The sequence below is a fragment of the Protopterus annectens genome, chromosome 14.part0, assembly GCF_019279795.1.
Source record: "Protopterus annectens isolate FY-2018-M chromosome 14.part0, PAN1.0, whole genome shotgun sequence".
NCBI classification, from domain to species: Eukaryota; Metazoa; Chordata; order Ceratodontiformes; family Protopteridae; genus Protopterus; species Protopterus annectens.
Window position 1 is genome coordinate 123,882,943 of NC_056748.1, and position 24,324 is coordinate 123,907,266.

The following is a 24,324-nucleotide window of genomic DNA, read 5'->3' on the forward strand; positions in this document are numbered from 1 at the left end:
AAAGCTATCTGTTCTGCCTGCTCTGGTTTCCCCCACCAATCAGTACTGAATTAATTAATCTGTTAACTGTTTAAATAATTCTTTAGTGCCTCCTGGTTGATTTTCTGCTGTTTTAACATTTTTTCAGTGTCTCACTGCTATTTTTCTGCTGTGCTAAATATTCGTTAATGTTTCCCACTGAAACTAGGGTAGCTAGTAGCTGTAGCATAGTCCATATCCAGGCCTGCTGCTTCTGGAACTGTTTGTAATGGTCTGTTTGTTCTCAGTACATTTTCCAGGCTATCTGCACTTTTGTGAGAGAACTGTGTTTCATTGGCACCTGACTGATAAAGGAAGGCAAGTCTAGGGCTTGGAATAAGCATCCTCATTGGTCCTTTAGAATTTTGTTAGTTTTTTTTTTCCCAAGTTTTAGCTTCTTGTATTTAGGCCGTACATCTGAGCAGGTTTCTGCTTGTTTGCACATCATGCAGCACAGTGCACTACCTCACAATTGTGTGCCAAAGCCAGACAGTTAATTCAATAAATTTTCCCTTAAAACCCAGGCAGAAATATCCATTTGCCGAACTCCTCTGTGATCGTTTCTGAAAAGCCACCCCTAGTGACAACAGTGTTCAACCTAGCATTATGGACAAACTAAGAATGTAAACAGCAAAAAACAATGAAGTACCCAAACAAAGGTTAGCAGTAGTAGGCAAAATCCAAAAGCTGAAGTTCACCAGAAAAAAATGTTTATTGAAGCACTTTTCGTCTGTCCTGTGTACAGACTTCTTCAGACATGCAACGATCTTTAAAAACTTTCTTTAAATACATTTGAAATAATGTAGTGAACCAATCATAATGCACAGTCAATTAAAATAATTGTTTGAAACTGTTACGTGAATGATTAAAATCAATTAAAATAAACACAGAATGAACATTAATACAAAACCCTCCGTGAATAGCTGGAGCGGTAAGTGTCTAACACACTAAAGAAAACGTACCAGAAACTTAAAAACAAAGAAGATAAAAAATTGGCAAGGTGCATAAGTGCAATGAAAATAATAATAAATAGAAAATAAGGCACATAATGCAATAAATATGTGTGTAATTCATTAATGTTGAACCAAAGTTATTGGTTAACCGTAGTGTCTTAATGTCACCTTTTCAAGCTTTTCAGTTTCAGGACGCTGCTTATAGAGCATGACTCATTGAGTCCAGGGGAAGTGCAAGCATTGATTTTAATTTGCCAAATTAGTTCCAACTCTTCTAACAATAGAAGTGTGGGTGCCCCTCTTCTATCGTTATTCACCTGATGTATTGCTAGGAATTTGAAACTGTGGTTCATGTGTTTAGAAATGTGTTTGGCAGGTGCGTTGTCCATTTTATTCCTAGTTATCGCATATTGGTGTTCATAGATGCGTTTATGGAGCCTGCGTTCAGTTTTCCCAACATAGAATGCAGGACATCCCTGACACACTGCCAAATATACCACCATTCTTGAGATACAGTTAAACCTGCACCTTACTTTACATTGGAGGTTCTGCAAAGTAACTCTTTTGGTCTCTACGATGTACTTACAATAATTGCAGCTTTGGCATTTATACATGCCAGCAGTTCTCGTAAAGTTGGCTGCAGGTTATTCTAACAATGACTTTAAGTTCTTACCCCTTCTAAAAGTGACAATAGGGTGGTCGCCCAGCTTAGTCCCTATAGAGGGGTTGCTTTTGAATAATGCCCAATTTTTCTTAATACTCTCAATGCAATGATTACTAAGAAAGTTGAACGTTAAAATAAGTTTCGGGCCCAACTGTTTAAACTTGGCCAAATGGTTCACCGTGCAGTCATCTGCTGGTATGTTAGTGATAGTACCCTGGTCCAACTGGAAATGTTTTATAGTCAGTAAAGGTTTGTAAGTTCCATTAAGTCTTTTAACCGTGACTTCCTCAACTAGTTCATCAAGAAGTTTTATGGGGTATCCCCTATGTGTGAACATATTCTTCAATAGTTCACACTCCCTGTGGAAGTCAATGTCCTGGCTCACTATACGGGCTGCTCTAACAAGTTGACCTTTTATCACTGAATGTTTCTGATGGCTAGGGTGACAGCTTGTAAAATGCAGGAAGGAATTTGAGTATGTAGTTTTCCTATGGATGTTAGCTACAAAATTAGACGCTTCACTATTTTTTGACAGTAGGATGTCTAAATAGGCTATTGTTACATCACTGTAAGAAGAAGTGAAGCTCAGAAAATGTGTAGAGTTGTTAAATTTATCCAGCATCATATTGCTAATTGCGACGTCTCCTTTCACTAAAATGAAAATGTCGTCCAAATAGCGTGTGTAGAACATTATATGTTCCATTAACTCAGAGTTTTTAAACACATACTCAGTTTCCCAGTGCGCCATGACTGCATTGGCTATACTTGCCCCACAAGGGGAGCCCATGGCAACACCGACTTTCTGCAAATAAAAGTTCTCCCCAAACATAAAAAAGGTATTATACAAGATTATTTCAAGTAGTTCAGTGACTACAGAAATTTCCATTTTTGTAGCTCCATTTTTCTTAAGCACTAAAATGATCCATTTAATGCCAGTATCATGAGGTATACAAGTGTACAAGTCCTTCACGTCGATCGCGAGGAAGTTGTTACTGGTGTCAAATGCTAACTTGTTAATTTTCTCAAGAAAAGACCATGAGTCCTTGCAAATCTGAGTTTCAAAAACATGGTACTTCTGCAGTATAGAATCCACAAACTTAGCGCATGTGTAGGTAGGAGAGCCCCGATCATCTACTAATGGTCTCATTGCCGGGTCAATTATACTTTTATGAATTTTTGGTATACCAAAAAGGTACAGAAACCCCGGATAAGTGATGGTCATATAGTTAAAAATATTCTGTTCAATCCTACCTTTGATAAACATATCGAAAAAACAGAGTACCCGCAAACTACAACATAGGAGGTAGTCCCCTGAAATCTGAAGAAGAAATAAGGGATCTAGGGACCCAAGTAGATAGTCAGCTTTCCTTTGATAACCATGTTGCCAAAGTGGTTAGAAAATCCTTCTATGTGACCCATCTGATCACGAAAGTAATGGTGCCCCTCTACTCTTCCCTCATCAGACCCATTATTGAGTACAATGCACCAGTTAGAATGTACCTGGCTAGACATCTCCAGCAGCTGGAGAGACCACAGAGGTACCGGATTACTGGCCTCAAACAGTTGCCCTATGCAGCACGATTGAAAAAGCTAAAACTGTTCTCTGTTGCATACCGCCTTCTCAGAGGCGATCTCTATCTAATGTACAGAGCCATGTCCAACCCAGAATTGTTGAACATGCTCCATCTTAGCAAAACCAAATCTACTCGAGCTACACGCTCTAGGGATATAAACCTCAACACAACAATGAATAGAACATGCTGGAGGGATAGATTCCCTTCACAGAGACTTCCCTTACTATGGAACAGGGTCCCGATCTACATAAGACAGTGCCCCTCACTATCACTCTTCAAGAGGAACCTTGATGAGTGGATGGGTAACAGAAAGTTTACACCGGGATCACACCAACAGCACTACTAGATAGGGGCCAAGGATACTAGCTGCTAGTACAAGGGTCTAGGGAACTACTAAAGGGGAGGTGAATACCGCACAATGTGACTGAGCTAATATATGCCTTCGGGCAGATAGCCCAGTACCAACCTATGAACCTATGAACCTATATCCTCTATGCTGCATTTTATAGATCTATATGCTCTATTGACCTCAGAAAGTGAACTGGACGAATATGAAGGACTATCTAAGAGTTGGAGCATACGTTCATGGTAGTCTAAGTTGTCAAAGATTACCAACCCACCGCCCTTGTCAGGTTTGCAGATACGTATATCCTGCGCTCGGATATATTCAAGATGTTCACGTTCAATGTTACTAATATAGTCATTCCTATTAGACTTGTGAGTATACTTAGCCCCTTGCCTGATATCTAACTCACACATCTGCTCAAAAATCTGTACTAGTGGGTGCAAGGGATGATTGCATGTACTGGCAATTCTAAATGGTTCAGTGTCGGTTCTATCATCACTGGCACCCATCATTAAATTGAAGTTCAATTTCCGTGAAAATAACTTAACATCAATGATAGTCTTAACCAAGTCAAATTTCTGTTCAGGAATGTATGTATAACCTTTTGATAGGAATTTGACAATGTCAGTAGAAATAGCAACAGAAGAAAAGTTATACACTTTAAAATCACCTGTGGCGTTAATAATAATATCAGGCTTAGTTACCTCACTACTAATAACACTATTATCTACTTTGACATAATTAGAGGTGCCATCATACAGCTCCACATCACTGCGAAGTAACCTATTGTCAGTGAGGTGGAAGTTGTTGTTCACTAAATGAAGATTGTGATTATCAAGAACAATGTTACCATCAAACAGCATAGGGAGATTAACAGAAGCATCTAAGTCTCTGTGTACTACACAGTTAATGTTGATTAAGTCATGTATGTCTTGGACCTCTGCTTGTTTGCCCTGCTTTAGCCTAAGTTGTTCTGTTGTTTGGGCCTGGTTCCAATCTGGTGAGCATCCCGAAAATTCAGATTCTGTTGTGTAAGGTTGCCCTGTGGTTGGTTATGGTTATGTAACCTTTCACTTCTCCTGACTTCATTTTGAGGCTGAGGGTTGTCGTTGTTTGAGACCAGATTCTCATCATGAAAAGCACTGTTGGCATTAGACCTCAAGTTGTCATTTTGAGTCACTTGTCTGTCTGCATTTTCCCCTGAATGCTCAGAAGCTCTATTCTGAGAATGGTTAAAACCCTGCCAAATTTGTGCAGGTGATAGGATAGGGTATGCAGTATTCCCTTTGTACACTTTAAGGTTGCGGTCAAGTTTTTTGACTTTATTATTCTTAAGTTTGTCTAAGTATTGGTCGATACTGGTGAAAATACGACTATATTCGTATTTATATCGACCAAATTCAGTGTGATGTTTAATGCTAGAGTCTAAGTCAATAACCCTAATAGTGAGTTCATTAACCCATATAGTGTAGTGCTTAATCATGACTTTGAGTAATTCAAAGCCTTGCCGGTCAAACAAAGTCACCATTTCCTTGTAAAAATCTGAGTCAGTAACTGTACCTGTTGGAAACTGAGAGCGCCGTAGCCCTTTAGGAACAATCTTACATGACAAACACTCGTGAAAATACGAGATTTCTAGCTGTAGTTTCTTGAGTTTCACAAGTAAAATGTCAAGGTTTTTAAGTTTATCCACAATGTCAGATGTTAAATTGAAGTCTAAAGAGTTACTTCTATTGCCGTCAGGCCGTATATCATTTGAAGAAGTGAGAGGTGTAAAGGTGAACGTGTCCGCTAGCCAAGCACCAAGTACTGGAAGATCCAAGTAGTTACTGCCGTTGTCAATGGCCTTGTTACTAGGTTCATGTACATGGTGAACTCCCAAGTTGTTAATAGGGCTGTTCGCGTTCACTTGACAACCTCCCATACTAAGAGGCTGACGGCTCACAGCCTTATTGTTGGTTTGTACTGCTGGTAAAAATCTGTGTTTTGAGGTCATCTGCAGTTCTGCATGTTGTAGAAATGTAATCCCTGCCAGGTTATACCTATGTTCAGTGAACTGAACATTAACTATGCAAAAATCAGCTATTAACTATTCCTTGTTCTGACCAGCAGTGCTTTGAAATGTTTTGATGAGTTAGGCCACTGACATTTTGACATATTCTTCAGAGCTCATTTTGCATGTCAGCTTTTTTCACTGAAAAAATAAAATAACCGCTATGTAATGTATACCTCTTTATATTTACATTATGGCTGCCAAAGTGCACACATATTTAGTGACAAGACTGTTTTGCAAGCTAAATAAATCCATTTACAACATTCACATCTCTGCAAGCATTTTGTCAGAGTAGGGCTATGGTTCTGTCTTCCACATCATTTTCCATAATAAGTACAGAAAATAAAACAAAACAAAAAAAGCACAAAATAAATACATATAAATATATAAGAAAGTATGCATAATTATAAAAAGGGCAGTAAATAGATCTTGGATGTTTGGCCTTAACAGTGTCTGGCAAATCAAACTCTGCTGCTTTGAGATATGGCCTATACCAGTCATACTCAAATAATATTCACAGTAACAGCCACAAAGCAAGGTTATGAATGCTGGCTTCTGAGGCCCTCCCCGCCTCAATCTGAGGTCATTGCCTTATAGTGCTATTTTATTCATACTAAATGTTACTGTAAAATGACAGAGTTATTGCATTCACACAAGCACACAATAATTTACAGGAGAGGCTATTGATCAGTAGCATAGCTAGGGTGGGGTGAAGGAGGCAACTGCCCCAGGCACTAAATGTTGGGGGATGCAAATGTCCAATCCCAATCACTCTTTAATGCATATCCACTTTTAAATGCATTTGCATTCAAATCTTGGTGCTGTAGCACTCCCAGTGTAATTTAAACTGTTGCAACTGCTTGCTTCATTGTAGTAGGCAGTTTGCTATAGTTTAAAAGTAGATTTTTTTTTTAATTTTTTTTTAACTAAAACCTGAATGCTGTGTGGGGTATAAACTATAGCACCTGCTTGCTACAGTTTAAAAGAAAAATCAAAAGTGGTGTTTTTTGTTCTTGCACTGAAAATTGGAGTGGGAGGGTGTGTGGACAGGGAATGGTGTGCAGGAATCCTAACAGCATTATGTAGTTTTACAGAAGTCTGTTTTTTTTTTTTTTGAAGAAAGGGGTGGGGGAATGAGCTCATTTAACTGTCACAGGGCATTGGTTGAGCCAGCTATGCATCTATTAGTAATAGTTTACAGTTCTGCAACTCTTTCGTCTTTTATGGTAGTCACTGCTACAGCCAAAACAGTATGGCACACCAGTGTTATTAGTTACCAACCCATAATTAAAAACAAGATAATTATAACATAAAATCTTTTCTTAGCTTTAGCTCAGTGGTCTGTTTATCAACGGTAGATGCCAGCAGTCATAATTCATATAGTTTGGTCATCTTTTATATAAATTAATAAATGATCAGTCACTTGTTTTTGAGAGTAAACAAATAAACACATATTTTTTTACTAAAAGAAATTAAACAATACAGTTTCCACTGTTTCTTAATTATTTACTGGTATTTTTTCACTGTTTTAAAGCTATCTGTTCTGCCTGCTCTGGTTTCCCCCATCAATCAGTACTGAAGTAACTAATCTGTTAACTGTTTAAATCATTCTGTAGTGCCTCCTGGTTGATTTTCTGCTGTTTTAAAATTTTTTCAGTGTCTCACTGCTATTTTTCTGCTGTGCTAAATATTCTTTAATGTTTCCCACTGAAACTAGGGTAGCTAGTAGCTGTAGGATAGTCCATATCCAGGCCTGCTGCTTCTGGAACTGTTTGTAATGGTTTGTTTGTTCTCAGTACATTTTCCAGGCTATCTGCACTTTTGTGAGAGAATTGTGTTTGATTGGCACCTGACTAATAAAGGGAGGCAAGTCTAGGGCTTGGAATAAGCATCCTCATTGGTCCTTTAGAATTTTGTTATTTTTTTTTTTCCAAGTTTTAGCTTCTTGTATTTAGGCCCTGCATCTGAGCAGGTTTCTGCTTGTTTGCACATCATGCAGCACAGTGCACTACCTCACAATTGTGCGCCAAAGCCAGACAGTTAAATTCAACAAATTTTCCCTTAAAACCCAGGCAGAAATATCCATTTGCCGAACTCCTCTGTGATGGTTTCTGAAAAGCCACTCCTAGTGACAACAGTATTCAACCTAGCATTATGGACAGTTAGACTACCCTTGTTTCTCCTGCCAACCTTGTTGACTTGGGTCTCTTGAGGCAGTGTAACAATTGCCTCATGTACACAGACAACCCTCTACTAATAACACAGTCTAGTACAGAGTACGAGAGATGTATTTACACCATGAATCTGGAATCCATGATCTCTCTCATTCAAAACTGTAACACAGAGAAGGTTGTCAACTCACCCACCGCTACATATTCACAGAGTACCACTACTCATACACATAGTATGCATCAAATACATACATGGAGATTCTCTTGAAAAACATACCAAAACACCAGAGACCTCCAAAACACAAGTCTGCTACAGCTAACACAGTCTCCACAGCACCCATGACACATAGCAACACCACCAAGCCCATAAGATGTAACACTTCAAAAAACAAGTTTTCTTGTCATTGGAGACTCAATAGTGAGGTACACAGATGTCCACCTCACCAGGTTGGACAAGGAGAATGTCAAGGTCAGCTGCCTGTCTGGTGTCAAGATTCGCCAGATCACGCATGTACTCAGGTCTCTCAGCAGCAAGTACCATTATGACTCTGTCATAATTCATGTTAGTGTAAATGACCTGAGATGTACCTCACTGGACTATATGAAGAGAGACATGGTCGAACTCAATGAGTATGTGTCCCAAGCAGGTATGTCCCTAGCCTTGAGCAGCATACTACCCTCACCTAAAATGATGCCACAGCATAAACAAAAAATGATTGATTTCAATAATTGGCTAAGTTTTTGGTGTCGTTCCAGGGGGATCTAGTTCCTGTCTACCTGGGAAGCCATGGTCAACAAACCTTGCTGCTTTGCCAGAGACGGTTGGCACTTGACACCCCTAGGCTTTCAGCTGCTGGCAAAGGATCTTGTCTCCCCCATAGTGATTTATTTAGGCAAGGTCTCGAAAACAACACCACTGACATGAAATTAACCAATTAGAACAAAATAAGGCTCATGCTACTAAATGCTAGGAGTTTAAACCAAAAATCGCACTCCCTGAAAGCACTTCTATTACTAGGAGATGTAGATGTCTGTGCAGTCACAGAAACCTTGTTTTAAGACCTCAGACAGTATCCCAGCCCTGCAAGTCTACAATGCCTTCCAGACCTTTAGACCACAAAATGAATGTGTGAAAACCAAAGGAGGTGGTGTTTCAATCTATATTAGAGATAAATTCACCTCACATCTAGTTTGACTAGACAACTCCATGGAGTTACTCCAGGTCCAGGTTACAGTGGGTAAGACCCCCATTCAAGTCCTAGCCAGTTACAGAGCCCCCTCCATGAGTCACAACACCCATGAACCCTACTTAACCAAACTGAAGACAATCCAAATTTTACAGAATATACTGGTTATGGGGGATTTCCATTATCCCACCATCAACTGTCGCTGATCTTCTTTCACACAATCCATCCACCTCTTTGCTGGATGTCCTCACTTCCTCTTATGTTCTTCCTATCTGTTCCAAATCTTCCTCACCAGATTGTCTTCTGCTTTTCTACACATGTGCCCAAACCACCATAATCTGTTCTCTTTGATGTTTTCTGCAAATGCAGCTACTTTGGATTTTGCTCTTATGTCATCATTCCTTCGCCTGTCCCACAGTGTGCATCTTACCACCTTTCTCAGGTACTTCATTTCTATCACCTCTAGCTTCTTCAACTGTTCTGCTTTTACTACCCAGGTTTCTGTACCATACAGTAGTACTGGTCGCACCACTGCCTTGTACACCTTAATTTTCAGCTTCTTTGGTATTCTTCTGTCATAGACCACACTTGATACTCTATGCCAGTTGGCTGCAGCCCCTCTGATTCTAGCTTTAACCTCTTCATTCAGACTACCCTTCTCCTCAACTACCCCTCCCAGATACTTCAAGCTGTTTACCTGTTCCACTATCTTCCCTTCCATCTCTATTCTGAGATTCTTCTGATTTCCCCAATTTGCTGACATTACCACCATTTTATCTGTGCTTAGTTTCATCCCATGTGCCTTCAGACTTGCATTCCATTTTCCTGTCCTTTGCTGAAGTTCTTGTTCAGAGTCTGCCTGTACTGCTACATCATCCGCATACAGCAGCTTTGTTGGTCCGTCCCCTCCAACCTATTTGCTAATGTAATCCATCACCAGTAAGAACAGCAGTGGGCTCAGAACTGAACCCTGATGTACACCCACACCCACTGGGAACCCCTCTGTGAGGCTGAACACTGTTCTTACTTGAGTCATTGGGTCCTTGTATATAGCCTGCACTAATTCTACCAATGTTTCTGGGACTTCAAACCACTGCAGTACTGCCCAGATCAGTTTTCTTGGGACCATGTCATATGCTTTCTCCAAGTCTAGGAATGCCCAGATGGACTCTCTCCTCACCTTTAGCTTTTTTTCAAGTATCTGTCTCAATGCAAACATCGGGTCAATTGTGCTACATCCTGATCTGAATTCAAACTGCTCATCTCCCATCTTGCATTGTACTACTCTGCGTATCCGTTTATCAATCACCCTCTCCAGAACTTTCATGCAATGTGATAGGAGTTTGATGTATCTGTACTGCCCACAGTTGTGGATGTCCCCTTTATTCTTGTACATTCGCATGAGTATGCTTATTCTCCAGTCATCTGGTATACGCCTTTCTCTCCACACTGCTGTTAGTACGCTCACCCAGCATCTTTATCATGTCTGCTGTGACCTCATCTGAGCCTGCTGCTTTCCCTGACTTAATCTTCCTTAGTGCTGTTCTTACTTCTTCTAGGGTGGGTTCATCTTCTTCTCCTCTCATCGTGGGCTGTTTGTGGGGCAGTACAGCTTCTGTGGAGTTTTCTTCATTCAGAAGCTGCTGGAAATACTCCTTCCATCTACTTTTGATGTCCTATGGACTGGTGAGCAGGTTGTTGCTGGCATCCCTTATGAAGGGTGTCTGACTATCTTCTTTATCTTTCTGTCTTTGCCTTGCAACCTGATATAGTTTCTTTGTGCCCCTTACTGAGTCACTTTCCAGAAGTTAGTACAGTGCCTCCAATACCCTTTTCTTTGCTATTGCAACTTCTTTCTTAGCTTCTTTGTTAGCCAACCAGTAGTCCTTCCTAGCCTGGTGAGTCTTTTCTGTCTCCCACTTCTTCCTGCATCCTTCATTCTTTTGATGACTTCCTGGACTTCTGCATTCCACCACCAGCTTTTCTGATGTACTTTATTTCCATACCTGGCTCAGCCACATATATATTTTCTGTAGTCTAACACATGCTGATTTAAGGCGCTGCCACTCTTCTTCAACTCCACCCATTTCCTCCTCTTCTTGGGGTACTAGAGCTCTGAGTAATTCCTTGAACTGTTGTACTTTCTCTCCAGTCAACTTCCAGGTCTTCAGCCTGGTCTCTGTTGACCTTAGAGCCTTCTCTGACAACTGTTTGCAGCTGATTGTGGCTGACTGTTTCACTGGGGATGACTTTGCAATCATGGATTCTACCCCAGTGCCTTTTCCTTACTAGGAGGAAGTCTACCTGAGTTGCATGTTGACTACTTTTGTATGTGATCTTGTGACTGTCTCTCTTTCTGAACCATGTGTTGGCTACTATCAAACCATTCTAGAATGACTTCTCCTTCTTTATTCCTGTTGCTCCACCCATGTGGACCCAGGCAGTCCTCATATCCTGTTTTGTCTGTCCTGATGTGCATTCAAGTCACCCATTATCAACACCAATTCATGATGTCCTGCTTTATCTAGTAGGTCCTGCAACTGCTGTCTGAATGCACTCTATTCCTCACTATCCCAACCTTGCTGTGGGGCATAGGCTGAGATTATGAATACTGCCCTATCATTACACTGGAGTGTGACTGCCATGAGTCTGTCACTAATTCTGATGATATCCCTTACTGCCATCTGAAGCCTCTCTCTCACCATAATTCCTACACCATTTCTAGCCTGCCCTCCATGAGTAGTAGACTCTGGATCCCAAGCCAAGTGGCTTTGCTGCACTGCCCTCCCATCTCATTTTGGATAAATAGGATGTCCAGCATCAGGCAACTAGACACCGGCCAGCCCGTAGCTTATTGACCCAGGGCTGCTGGGCTTTATGGCGGGCACACACTGGCCAATAGGGGCACTACCCCTCCCACAGTTAGCAAGGGCCCCTGGCGTGGGTCAAAGTAGGCCGGGTCCTCACCATACTTATCACCGGTAACTACCCATGCCCATTTCTGGCGACATTAGTCAGCATGACCGAATCACCTAGAGCCATATTTTACACCATCGAGTGGCTAGCCCTGCCACGGTGTGCAGTCTGTGATCCATGTTTTCCTATCGTGAGGATACTGCGCACCACAGTAGATGCCCAATGCAGTTGGTCTGTAGAATTCTTCCCCCAATAGGGCACCATGTAGAGTCTGTGCTGCTGCCCACAGCTCCATTCATTGGTGAGTTTGAGATGGAAACACTCTGCATGTTTTTCAGACATGGGAGAAACCCCACCACGGAGACACAGGGAGAACATGCAAACTCCAAACAGGCATTGGTCGGAGGTCAGGACTGAACCTTGTATCTTGTGCATTGGAGGTGAATACCTTAAACACTAAGCCATCTGGTCTAACAGCAAACTCTACAATAAATGCAAAAAAATTGCTGTCCAAGAAAACAAAGACAAGGACCCAACAATGGAAAAACACCCTCCTCAGCCTTAACAGGCAAATAAGACAACTTGTCAAATCCTCCAAGAGCTCCTTTGAGACAAAGCTAGCAAGTACTGCCAAGGATAACCTTAAGACCTTTTACAGCTATGTATGTAACCTAAAGGGTAGGACCCAAGCATGTGCAGAACTGATGGACAACTCTATCATACACACTGACCCCACAGAGATAGCAAACCTGCTAGTGGATAGGTTTGTTGAAAATTTCACTCCCTTATCCCCTCCTAACTTACAACAAACCCTCCCCCAAACTTCCCCCCACCTTACATATTTTAAGACCGGGTCCTCAAAGCTCTGTCCAAGGCAAAGAACACAGCCTCTATGGGACCAGAAGACATTCCAGGCTGTCTTCTAAACAGACTAAAACATGAACTAGCATCACCACTAAGTAGACTTTTTAATCATAGCCTAACCACAGGCTTTGTTCCTGTGGAATGGAGAACAGCTACAGTTATTCCCAAGTCTGACCAGCCTCGTCTGTAAGGCCATGGAATGTATCATTATGGACCTCATAAGTAAAGACATAGGTGACCTCCAAAGCCTGGATCCTACCCAATTTGGCTTCATGAAGGGCAGATCCTGCTGTTAAATCTGGTGGATTTCTTTGAAAGTGTGACTAAGGCCATTGATGAGGGCAAATCTGTGCATACAGCATACCTTGACTTGGCAAAGGCTTTTGACAAAATCCCACATTCAGGCATTACTGATAAACTTAGCAAACTGAATGTAAACCCCCTCGTACTAAGATAGGTTGCCAACTGTCTCACAAACTGGACACATACTATCAAAGTGAGTGACTCCACAACAACCAGCAGACCTGTTACCAGCAAGGTGCCATAGGAGTCAGTGCTGGGCCCCCTACTATTTAGTGTATACTTCTCAGAAGTTCAGATCAAAACTAAAGGATTATGGCTGACCAAGTTTGCAGATGATTGCAAACTAGGTGCAATCATTGAATCCTCAAATGATGTCAGTATACTCCAGGATGGTCTCACACAGACCAACGACTGGTGTATTAGTCACAGTCTCAAACTGAATGCAAAGAAATGCATCATCATTCCCTTTGGCACAAACAATGTCCCTTCACACTATCAAATCAATAACAATACTCTAAGTGCACATGAAGTGGTAAGGGACCTGGGATCACAAGTTGACCGTGACCTTAACTTCAACCACCATGTACCTATCATTGTAAGGAAAGCTTTTCATGTAGCTCACTTGATTAGTACAGGCATTGCCTCAAGAGCAAAAGAAGTTATACCCCCCAAACTCGGCACTTATCCAGTTCATAATTAAGTATAATGCTCCATCTGGTATATACCTTATTAAGCACCTACAACAATTGGAGACCTCATAAGTTTCTAATAAAGAAGATCAAGGACCTACAGCATGTGCCTTACACAGACTGACTGAAATCCCTGTCGCTATACTCCGTATCATACAGACTTTTTAGGGGAGACTTATGCCTGGCCTACAGAGCAACCCAAGACCCAAACCTAATGAACTTACTGCAATATCCGTAAATCAAATGGGTCTAGGTCTACTCATTCCTGGGAGTTAAATATAGCCTATGACTTAAATAGGACATGCTGGAGGGACAGATTTATCTCTCAGCAACTGCCACATCTTTGGAACAGGCTACCAATTCATGTGAAACAGTACACCTCTATGACACTGTTCAAGAGGAACCTGGATGAGTGGATGGGGCATCATAAATTCTTACTGGGGTTAGTGACCATATCCCTCCTGGACATGGACAGTCATCACTAAATTCACACTTGGGTATTGACTAGTACGTCTGTGGTATTACATTGGAATGAAATGGCTAGGCTTAAAATGACCTCTGGGTCGACAGCCTAGTAATGACCTATGATCCTATTATCCTAAGAAATAAAAATACAGACAGATATCTGGGTGTTCAGATACACAGAAAATAAAAGGCTTTAGCCATACAAATGCTATTTAAAACAAATACTGACCATCCAGTTGTTTATCTCTGATATTTACAGGCACATAGTCTGCTAAACACTGACTTGCTGTGTGAGAATTGCAAAAAAGAGAAGATATTTTGGGTCCATTCTTATTGCTTCCAGTTCCGTTTTGTTTGTCTTGCTGTGTGAGAATATCAGACACTGTGACACAGTAAGTCAGTGTTTAGCAGACTATGTGCCTGCAAGTATCAGATACTAGATTACAGAGGCTTCATACTAGTGCTGAATATGCAGGTTCTGTGATATACTAGAGTGTTTAATATAATAGTTATCTATAACTCTCAAATTTTGTGGTTCAGTAAATAAGTATGCAATAAAATACATATCTGCTCCTCTCAGATGGGGTAGCTTTGCAAGTGAGTGTTCAGAAAGTGACATCTGCAGTTTTTAGACAGAGGGGTGCAGTAAGGTAATATACCACCAAGCAGGTAAGTGTAACTGTTACAGTCAGCAGTACAGTCAGTTATGACCCAGATTCTGATGATTAACTGATTTAAGAGTGCAGTTGGCAGACTGTTTTGATGAGAATCATGTATTATATTACAGACAACAGAGGTTGTGCTGTAGCAAAGGGAGGTAACTGAGCTGGAGCTATAACTTGACAGCCAGAAATAGCTGTTGCCACAAATACTGTTACAGCTGACAGTGGTTATGTAATCCTTTGGTAAGCTAAGTACTGCCTGCCACCTAATGGTAATCATAAAGTTTTTCTAAATGCATGATAATCTTTATCTGGAGCTTCTGCTTTCTGATACGACTGCAGCATTCAGGAGCATTACCTCTTACCTTTTATCCCTTGGTCTCCCTTTGTACCTGGTGAGCCAGTGGATCCCTTTTGTCCAGGTGGGCCTGCATTTCCTGGAAGACCCCGGTCGCCCTTTAATCCCTGGGATCCCGATGAACCTAGGTATGAAAAAAGAATATCAACTCAGAAAAACTACACACTGTAAAGTACCCCAGAAATAAACACGCCCACATATGTTGTGTTTTATTTACCACAGAAATATTGGAACTTAAGCAGTAAATAGTTTTTTTTCCCAAACTTACAGGCCTAGGAATAAGGAACATCTATGATATACTCCCTTATGGCACATTTGCAAAAAAAGCGTTTGCATGGGAAGGGCTTTTTACATCTGAGGCATGCAGCTCTGCCCAATGAGTACCCCAAGCAAATATTATTTTTTGTTTCTTGTGAAAAGGAAGAAAAGGATAACATGACATTAGTAATGTGGCAGTAGAGCTGAAATGTTTCCCCAGATTCTTACATTCTGAGTTTAAACTCTGAAGAAAATGGTTACATATGATGTATCATCACAAAAAACAAGTAAAATGAATGGAGTAAAACAGGATGATAAACATAAGAGCCAAATAATGCTCTCAAGTAAATTGCTTTACTAAATAAAGTACAAAAAAAGAGTGTCTGTACTTGCTATACAACCCCAACTGCTAATATTGAATATTTAGGCTAACAGATGTATGAATTAGAAATAATCACATACTCTGGAAAATAATTAACTTGTAAAAAAGATAAATAAACAGCAATGAACATCATCAATCTTTCAACAGTTTACAACTAGAAAAGGGAGATGGGAACTGATCTACTGGAAGCAGGATGTGGACAGAAAATGAAGATTTCAATAAGGTTAGGTTTTTACAGACCTGGACAATGCTTTATCATTTTTAAAAACAAAAAAAATGTACTGGATAAAATGGAAGATATGAAATGGAGCAACGGTTCATTAAAGAGACAAGGAGAAAGAAGTAATTGGAAAACCAGTGAAAAAAAGAAGAAATTCAAAGAAAAGTAACAATCTATTTATTTGCACGTTTCGGCTAATAACCATATCATCAATATTGTTCCTCATTTAAAACACCTCAACAATTCTATGGTATACAAAGTAAAGCAGTTAAACACTCATTAACATCATAATTTATGGTAACTTCTGCTATTTAATATTTATTTTCATAATTCTATGTATGACAGTATATATATATATATATATAGAGAGAGAGAGAGAGAAAGAGAGAGTTATTGCCAAGTGAAAGTATACATCTGAATAAATATAAAATCAACATCTTCTTCCTTTTTTTTTCTCTGCCATCATAACTGGTCTATATAATTTGTTTAAATTTGTTGCACTTAGTTAAAAATTCTAATGTGTATAAACTAAATGGTGGTGATCCAAACAGGATTTATTGATGGTTTTTTTTAGTTGGTGTATGAGAATGTAGCTGCTGTAATGCATGTGTTTTTTCCCTTTCTTGTATTAATATTTTATCTCAAACTTAACATAGGTATATATATATATATATATATATATATATATATATATATATATATATATATATATATATATATATATATATATATAGATATATATATATATATATATATATATATATATTTATTTATATATTCAAAAATGAATGAATGAAATATAGCAGTAGTCTTTAGGGATCAATGGCAACTCTGTGTGAGTTGGCAGTGTATTCGTGCAGTTGTGCATCTAATTTGTGTTTAGTAGTGAAGCTGCATTTGAATGACCCTTGTCAAACAGAACGGAATTGATATTGCTTGTTTGCACTGGCTGCAGGGCTGTCTAATAGGGCTTAACCCTGGCTAGGTATGAGCAGGTGGAATGGGGTGCTTTTTGAGATGTGGGGAAAGTCATGTACAATAGTATGTGTCGGGTAGTGCGTTTGTGCTGGCTTGGATTCTCGGTGTAATTCTTGGTTGGGTTGTAGTTTGCTTGAAAGGCTTTACTGATGAAAAAAATGTGAGCTAACTTTATGTTTCTCTTGCCTTACAGCTAATGTTTTTAAATCTTATTCACGCCACAGTCATGTGGGTTGAAGTTCTAAGTAATCAAGTAATTCCCTCAGCTCCTGTAAACAAGGTGGCAGTAGCATTGATGCAACCTTTAAACCGGAAATATTTCCAGTTATCTTAGTAACACTTATATATTTAGTTTTCAAGTACGAACAACTTGTGTTTTACATACACCCATCAATTTACATTACCCTTCATTTATAACAAAATAGGTCAAATTAAAAACAAAACGGAGGTCGTAGTTTACATATTTTTAAGAACAACCTGAATACTTATTAATTATGGGAAGAAGTGTTTTGGTATATTGGCAGGCTAGAATGGCATTAATGCCTGTGCTTGAAATATTTGTATGTATGTCTGTATAATGGTGGTACATTGAAAAAAAGACAAAGTAGTGAACAATGAATGACTAACAGATTGGTCTGTTGAATCAGGAGCTAAACTTAGAGGAACTGAGAGCAGTCACAGCTGAACTGAAAAATGTTGAAGCTTCAGGACCAGATTACATTACAGTACAAATATATAAAAATCTGGAAATGGAATTAGCACCCACGTGCCTTCACTGAAGGCTGGGCGTCGAGCTGGCACCTCGGCACCAGTAAAACTCTACTGCCAGTTATTAGCAGACCAGAGTTCCGCTGTGGTGACCCCTAACCAGGAAAAGCCAAAAGAAGAAGAACAACAACATTGTTATTTCATTTTTGATGCAGTAAAGAGAATGGGCTGCTACCAATGAATTCCTTCACAGCAAGTATTATAGTGTTTGCAAAGCAAGGACCATACAAGCCACAAAGTAAACATCCAATCTCACTTATTTCCTGCTGAAAGTAAGATTTTAGCAAAAGTATTAGTGGCAAGACTGAGCAGGGTGATTTCCACATTAGTTAACACACAACAGGTGCCTAAGGACCCAGTCAGCTGTTTTTCTACACAAACGGTCTTCCACCCCACCTCTCCTTACCTCAAACAGCTCAATCTGTGCCGAAAAGAAACTATCATCCTGAAAACTAAAAGAAAAGCATTCCTGCACTGTCCCTCACTAAGGAAAAAGAATTCAAGGTCTTTCCACCCCACCTGTCCTTACCTCGAATGGCTCAATCTGTGCTGAAAAGAAACTGTCATCCTGAAAACTAAAAGAAAAGCATTCCTGCACTGTCCCTCACTAAGGAAAAGGACTGCAAGGTCTATATCTTAAGTGTGACTGTTGTGCTACTAGACTGTCTGCTGAACTGGGTCTACAGCTAGCCTAGGGTTCATAGTAAAATATAGCTTAATAGTCTTAGACTCCCTAGTCAGACTGCTGTAATAAGTAATAAAACAGCATTCTACAGCTCAAACAGCCTGTATAACACATCCCCCCTGCTTACTTCATTTCACAGTTGCTAAAAGAATAACAAAATATCTGTAAAAAATTCAGGATCAAAGCTTGCTTTCTCCCAACAGTCAGTACAATTGCCTGGTAAGCCACTAACTGTGTTTAATACAATACTGAGTAAAACACAGCAGCTCACGTTTAAAAGAATGGAGTAAAACTGAGTAAATTGCAGCTTACTTTAAAAAGTACTGAGTAAAAACACTGTAAAGTTGTATTCTTTAAGCCTGCAAACTCACAGATACTGGAAGTCCTTGTAACTTGGTATTGCCCCGCTCCCCTCACCCTCACTTTGCTCGGGCTTGCTCTGTGCCCCGGCCTGCCCCCAAATTCCACCAACCCCACTACTGCTAAATTTAAGCCCAATAAACCACTTCCCCCTCCTGCAACCTATCATTGATAACCCAACTCCATACACCACCCCTTTCTGCCAACAACCCTCTTAATTCTCCACCCACATTCCTTACCAAATACCACTACTATCAAGATGAGAACAATTCTGTTCCTCTCAGTTATATTGCCTTGGCTACATCTCCTCAGCATCTATGAAAACCAGCCCTATCTTGGCTTTCACCACCCCATATCTCATACAATCTCTGCTCCCACCTTGAGTAAATCAGACCAACCCCTAGCTCACTACAAACCTGTCCTCTCCACTTTTAACAACCACCAACTGACTAGACCACAGGCCATCTCCCCCAAAAACTAGATACTATCATAAAATAAGTAAAACTCTGAAACTAATAATCACTGTACAATTTACTGTGATGAGGGATGGGGGCATCCACCCTAAACCTGGACCCACCTTTCCCACAAGCTCCCAGCCCACTACCACCTTCAACATATGGTCAAATGCAAGGTCCCCTAACTCTCTCCTGACCTGTCACCTAAACATCAGGAGTAGTAACAACAAGGTCCATAATCTTCATGTCCTTCTAGCTACCTACTCACCTGATGTGCTATGTCTTACAGAAACCTGGCTAAAACCAGGAACTAAAAATGACGAGGTTATCCCACGAGGGTACAACATACTTAGACTAGACTGTAACACCAGGAAAGGTGGAGGAGTAGCAGTTCTGTTTAAAAACACAATAAATGTCACACTAGTCTCACAACAACCCCCCTTGTTCAATAATGCAGAAGCTCTATTTAGCAAACAAAACTAAATCTATATTCATTGTCTGCATTTATATACCCCAGGCAACAATGCAAATACCCTAGAAGACTTCCTCCAATGGCTTTCCAACACATATTCCCATGAAACTATGGTGTTAGGAGACATTAATATTGACTGGAACAGTTGTTCTTCTGAATCTCCCACCACCCATATAAACCTTCATGACTATACCCAACTTGTATCCTCACCCACCAGAATAAATAAATCCAACTACAGGCAGTATCCCGGAATGGATTTTTATCAACAATCACCCAGACCTGTATAACACAGGTAACTTCCCAGATGATATAAGTGACCGCCTACTCACTTACATCATTAAGCATCAAATAGATAACCACCACCAAGTTCTTTATAAATCTATCAGAAACAACAAGAACTTTAACTCCACTGGCTTTTAGAATGAACTCCGAGCATGCTATTGGACCATACTTAAAGAACTTCCACTAGATGCTGTAGACTATATTAATTCTAAATTCCTCTCCATTCTAGATTCCCACGCTCCTATCCACACCCTTAGAGCCAAAACTAAGACCGCCCCCTGGCTCTCTAAAGTAACCAAAACCAAAATCATAGCAAGAAATAAAGCATGGGACAATTGGCGCACCTCCAAAGACCCACTTGACCATATTAAATTCCGACAACTAAGGAATGAAACCAAGAAAGCCACATTGTTAGACAAAAAAAACTTCTATCAACACCTTCAGCAAAAACACCAGAACAAACCTCAAAAATTATGGGCAGGCATAGACAAACTGCTCCACCCTGGCCAAACCTCCACCCCCACTCCCTCAACTTGTGACCTTAAAACTCCAGAGGAAACTGCTAGCATCATTAACAACTTTTTTACCAAAACCATCCAATCACTAGCTAGCCAACTACCCCCACCAGTTCCTTTCAAAACTCCTCCGCAACCACTATCCCACTCCCTTTCGCCTTCCAACCTGTATCTACATCTACCATCCAATCTCTAATTAACAAGCTAAAGCCCACTACCCTGGCAGCTGATCTCCCACCAGACTATTTAAAAAGAGGGGCAGATGCCATTGCATGCCCTGTCTCGATCGTAATAAACCGCACCTTGACTGAAGCCACTATCCCCTCTCACTGGAAGGTTTCCCATGTCATTCCCCTTCATAAAGGAGGGAATTCTTTAGACCTCTCAAACTTCTGACCAATAGCCATACTATCACCATTGGCCAAAATTATGGAAAAGTGCATCCACAACCAATTAATGCACTATCTCACCCAAAATAAACTACTGGCCAACTCTCAGCATGGTTTTAGGCCACACCACAGCACCACAGCAGCCCGCTTATCCTTCTCTAACTTTATCAACACCAAACAAAACAATAACAAACTTACCTCAGCTCCCTTCTTAGATCTCTCTAAGGCCTTCGATATGGTCAATCACCAACTGCTTCTCCGGACCCTGAAGGAACTGTCACTGAATAGTAGCTCTATTGAATGGTTCCAATCTTACCAGTTTTATGGCAGAATACCCTATCCACACGTCTACCCATTACTCTAGGAGTCCCCCAAGGCTCCTTACTAGGACCACTACTCTTCTCAGTCTTTATCAATGACCTACCCACCATCACTCCCAAGGCCACCTGCATCCAATACGTGGATGACTCTACTTTAATATGTATCGCCTCCTCCTCAACTGAGCTTATAACCCTAACCCAGAATACGTTCAATGATGTAGAAAAATAGTTTGAAAACCATCAGCTTCTATTAAACCCCAACAAAACTAAACTGTTCATCTTTCCCCCGACCTCCAAATCCTCCTCACCATTCTTTACCATACGTTCCAACAATGACACAATTATATTCCCAGATACTCACACAAAACTCCTGGGCATCACAGTCGATAACGCCCTTAAATATGATATCCATGTCAATCAAGCCATCAAATCTGTTAACAAAAAATGGACTCCCTATACAGGATCAAACCCTTCCTCACTCCTTTTGCAAGAACCACAATCGCTCGGTCCCACCGACTATCTACCCTCCTCTATGCCTCCCCCCTCTATACTAACCTGAACCAAGCCACCCTTACCAAACTTGCTAGTTGTTACAACTGTATTGCTAGATTTGCTACAGGTGCTACCTCTAGGACCCACCATTCTATCAACCTAACTCAACTAGGATGGCTAGAGTGACCCAATCTTCTCAGATGCAACCAACTTATAATAACCTACAAAATACTATATCAACCTGAAAAAACACCAGCACTAAATAAGATCATCAAATCATACAGCAACCTGAGGTTGCTATGCTCTGCTGACAAACTGCTGGTACAAACAACTAAGAGAATAAATGTGGCTGGGTACTCGCTATTCGTCAACTCAGTAGGCAAAACTTGGAATATGCTACCTGCCAAACTTACTCACCAATCCTCCTTAACCTAGTTCAAAAAAAGCCTCAAACTACAATTCCAACAGCATTGGCAGTGTTCCTGCTTAAACCTGACTAATCACCACCCGCTGTTCTTGCAAACTCTTCCTAAGCATTTCAATCTTGTACACTAATAAGTGTATGAATTCTTGAAGGGACTTAACCCATAACTCTGTGTATTATTGTCTGAAATTGAAGCCACAGGATTTTGATGTTGTCAACTATGTTTTATCCATGTTTGCCACCCTACTGAAAACTGCATATTATACTTATCTCTAAATGTTTCTATTGTCCCTAATGTATTTATACTCTGCTTTCTGGAGCTTTTCTCCCCGGGTCACCACTGAAAATGGACATATATCTAGACGGACTTTCCTGGTAAACAAATGTAAAATAAAATAAATAAATAAAATAAATTATCCCACAGAGATAAGGCTTTCTGGGGCTTACATACCTCTTCCTGAATACCCATCAGTTTTACAAACTTTGAAGCATTCCCATGGCATCTTTATTTATAGAGTGTGTTGTTTATGAGATTGACCATGGAAAATGGGAGCAATTATTGACAATAACAATTTTGTCTAGTGAGTGGTAGACTATGCTGGGTATAAATATGGTATGGAATTTTACAGATTAATTGTATTTCATTCATTTTAAACATTGCTTTATTGGCATTACACTACTCAACAGCTCATGTGTTTGAGGATGAAGGAGTGAGAGGTGTTGGAGGTGCAACACTGAGTTGGCAGATTGTTTACATATGAATTGGTCATGCAGGGCAGTGGCACCATTTTGGGAAAAGACCTATGAAGGGGCAGCAATTGCTTTGTGAAGGAACATTACCCTGATTAACAATAACAAATCTTGGTTACTGGGCATTATTCCTAGGGACAGTCAACGGTCTCTGGCTGAATACACCTGGTTCAGATATATATGACCACCATCCTGTGTGCCTGTATCTTTATATAATGAAAGATCTCAATGCCAAACTAAATTAGATTATATTGCATACAGAAATGAAACGGCTTTTTAAAACTGTATAGACATACAGTTGACCTTTACAAATACAGCTGTAGTATAGTAATAACATCCTTTTATTACTAATAATGTAAATGAAACACTGCAATAACATTTTAAGATAGCTCTCATTATTTTTTATTAATAAAAACATCATAGCTAAGCTAAAGGCTTTTGAGGGCAGAAGAAGTTATAGCATAGTAGAACACTGAGGACAAACAGCTTTAACCAGACAACAGGCTATATAAGCAAATTATATAGTCTATAAATTATTTCCAAGGTAAATAGAAGCTTAGTTTCCAAAAGCAAATACTGGACAACTGTACTTCTTATTAATATTAGTAACCCTTTGGTAACTCACTAGTAATCTTTGAAAGATGCATTTTTTGAAGTGAGGGAACTTTTTGAATGTGTAAAGTACATGATACTGTATTTAGCAGTAATATTTGTGGCATGTTAGGATTACATAATTGTCATTTTAGTCAGACATTTTGATGCATTAGCAAATATGGTATATTGATAATCTTTGTTGTATTCAGAACAAAAGATATGCAAGTTAAATGAGTGTCATAATTATTTAGCTGTAAGCTAAGTTATGATATATTAATCAGTGCGGATACAATATTTCATTTACTAAGTACTGCATAACTTAAGAATACTAATCTTATTCTCAAGCCAACTGATGTATTGTATGCCATTTTTGAGGAAAGGACAGTAATTGATTTATTAAAAATGATTCAGTGATATGTTATTGTTAATAATTTCAGCGTTTTGTTCGCCTATATATTAATGTCTGATGGAACCTATGCATTAAGTCCTCTGCAAGTGGTGTTAGCCTTATACAGTATATCTTCATATATAAAAGTACAAAACACTTGATAATGATGTGTTAACAAAGAGTAAAGAGAGGGAAGGGGAAGGGGGAAGGAGAAGAAGGAGAAAGAGAAAGGGGAAAAAAAGAAAAAAGTTCCAAATTATTTAACATTACATAAATAGCTATATGAAGAGGAGTAAATTATACTTAAATGGAATGAACGAAAAGCATATAATAAGTTTATCCTGATGGTATGGTTGTATAAATCATATA

General features: G+C 39.8%; 1 protein-coding gene across 1 annotated transcript in view; it reads right to left on the minus strand.

Annotated features, from left to right (window-relative positions):
• The window catches only part of LOC122788885 (pulmonary surfactant-associated protein D-like), a 440,824-nt gene that overhangs the window by 141,356 nt on the left and 275,144 nt on the right, over positions 1-24,324 (minus strand). Inside the window, exon 5 of the mRNA XM_044055828.1 lies at positions 15,231-15,347. Within this exon, the coding sequence (XP_043911763.1) occupies positions 15,231-15,347 (117 nt within the window). The remainder of the gene's footprint in view (positions 1-15,230; positions 15,348-24,324) is intronic.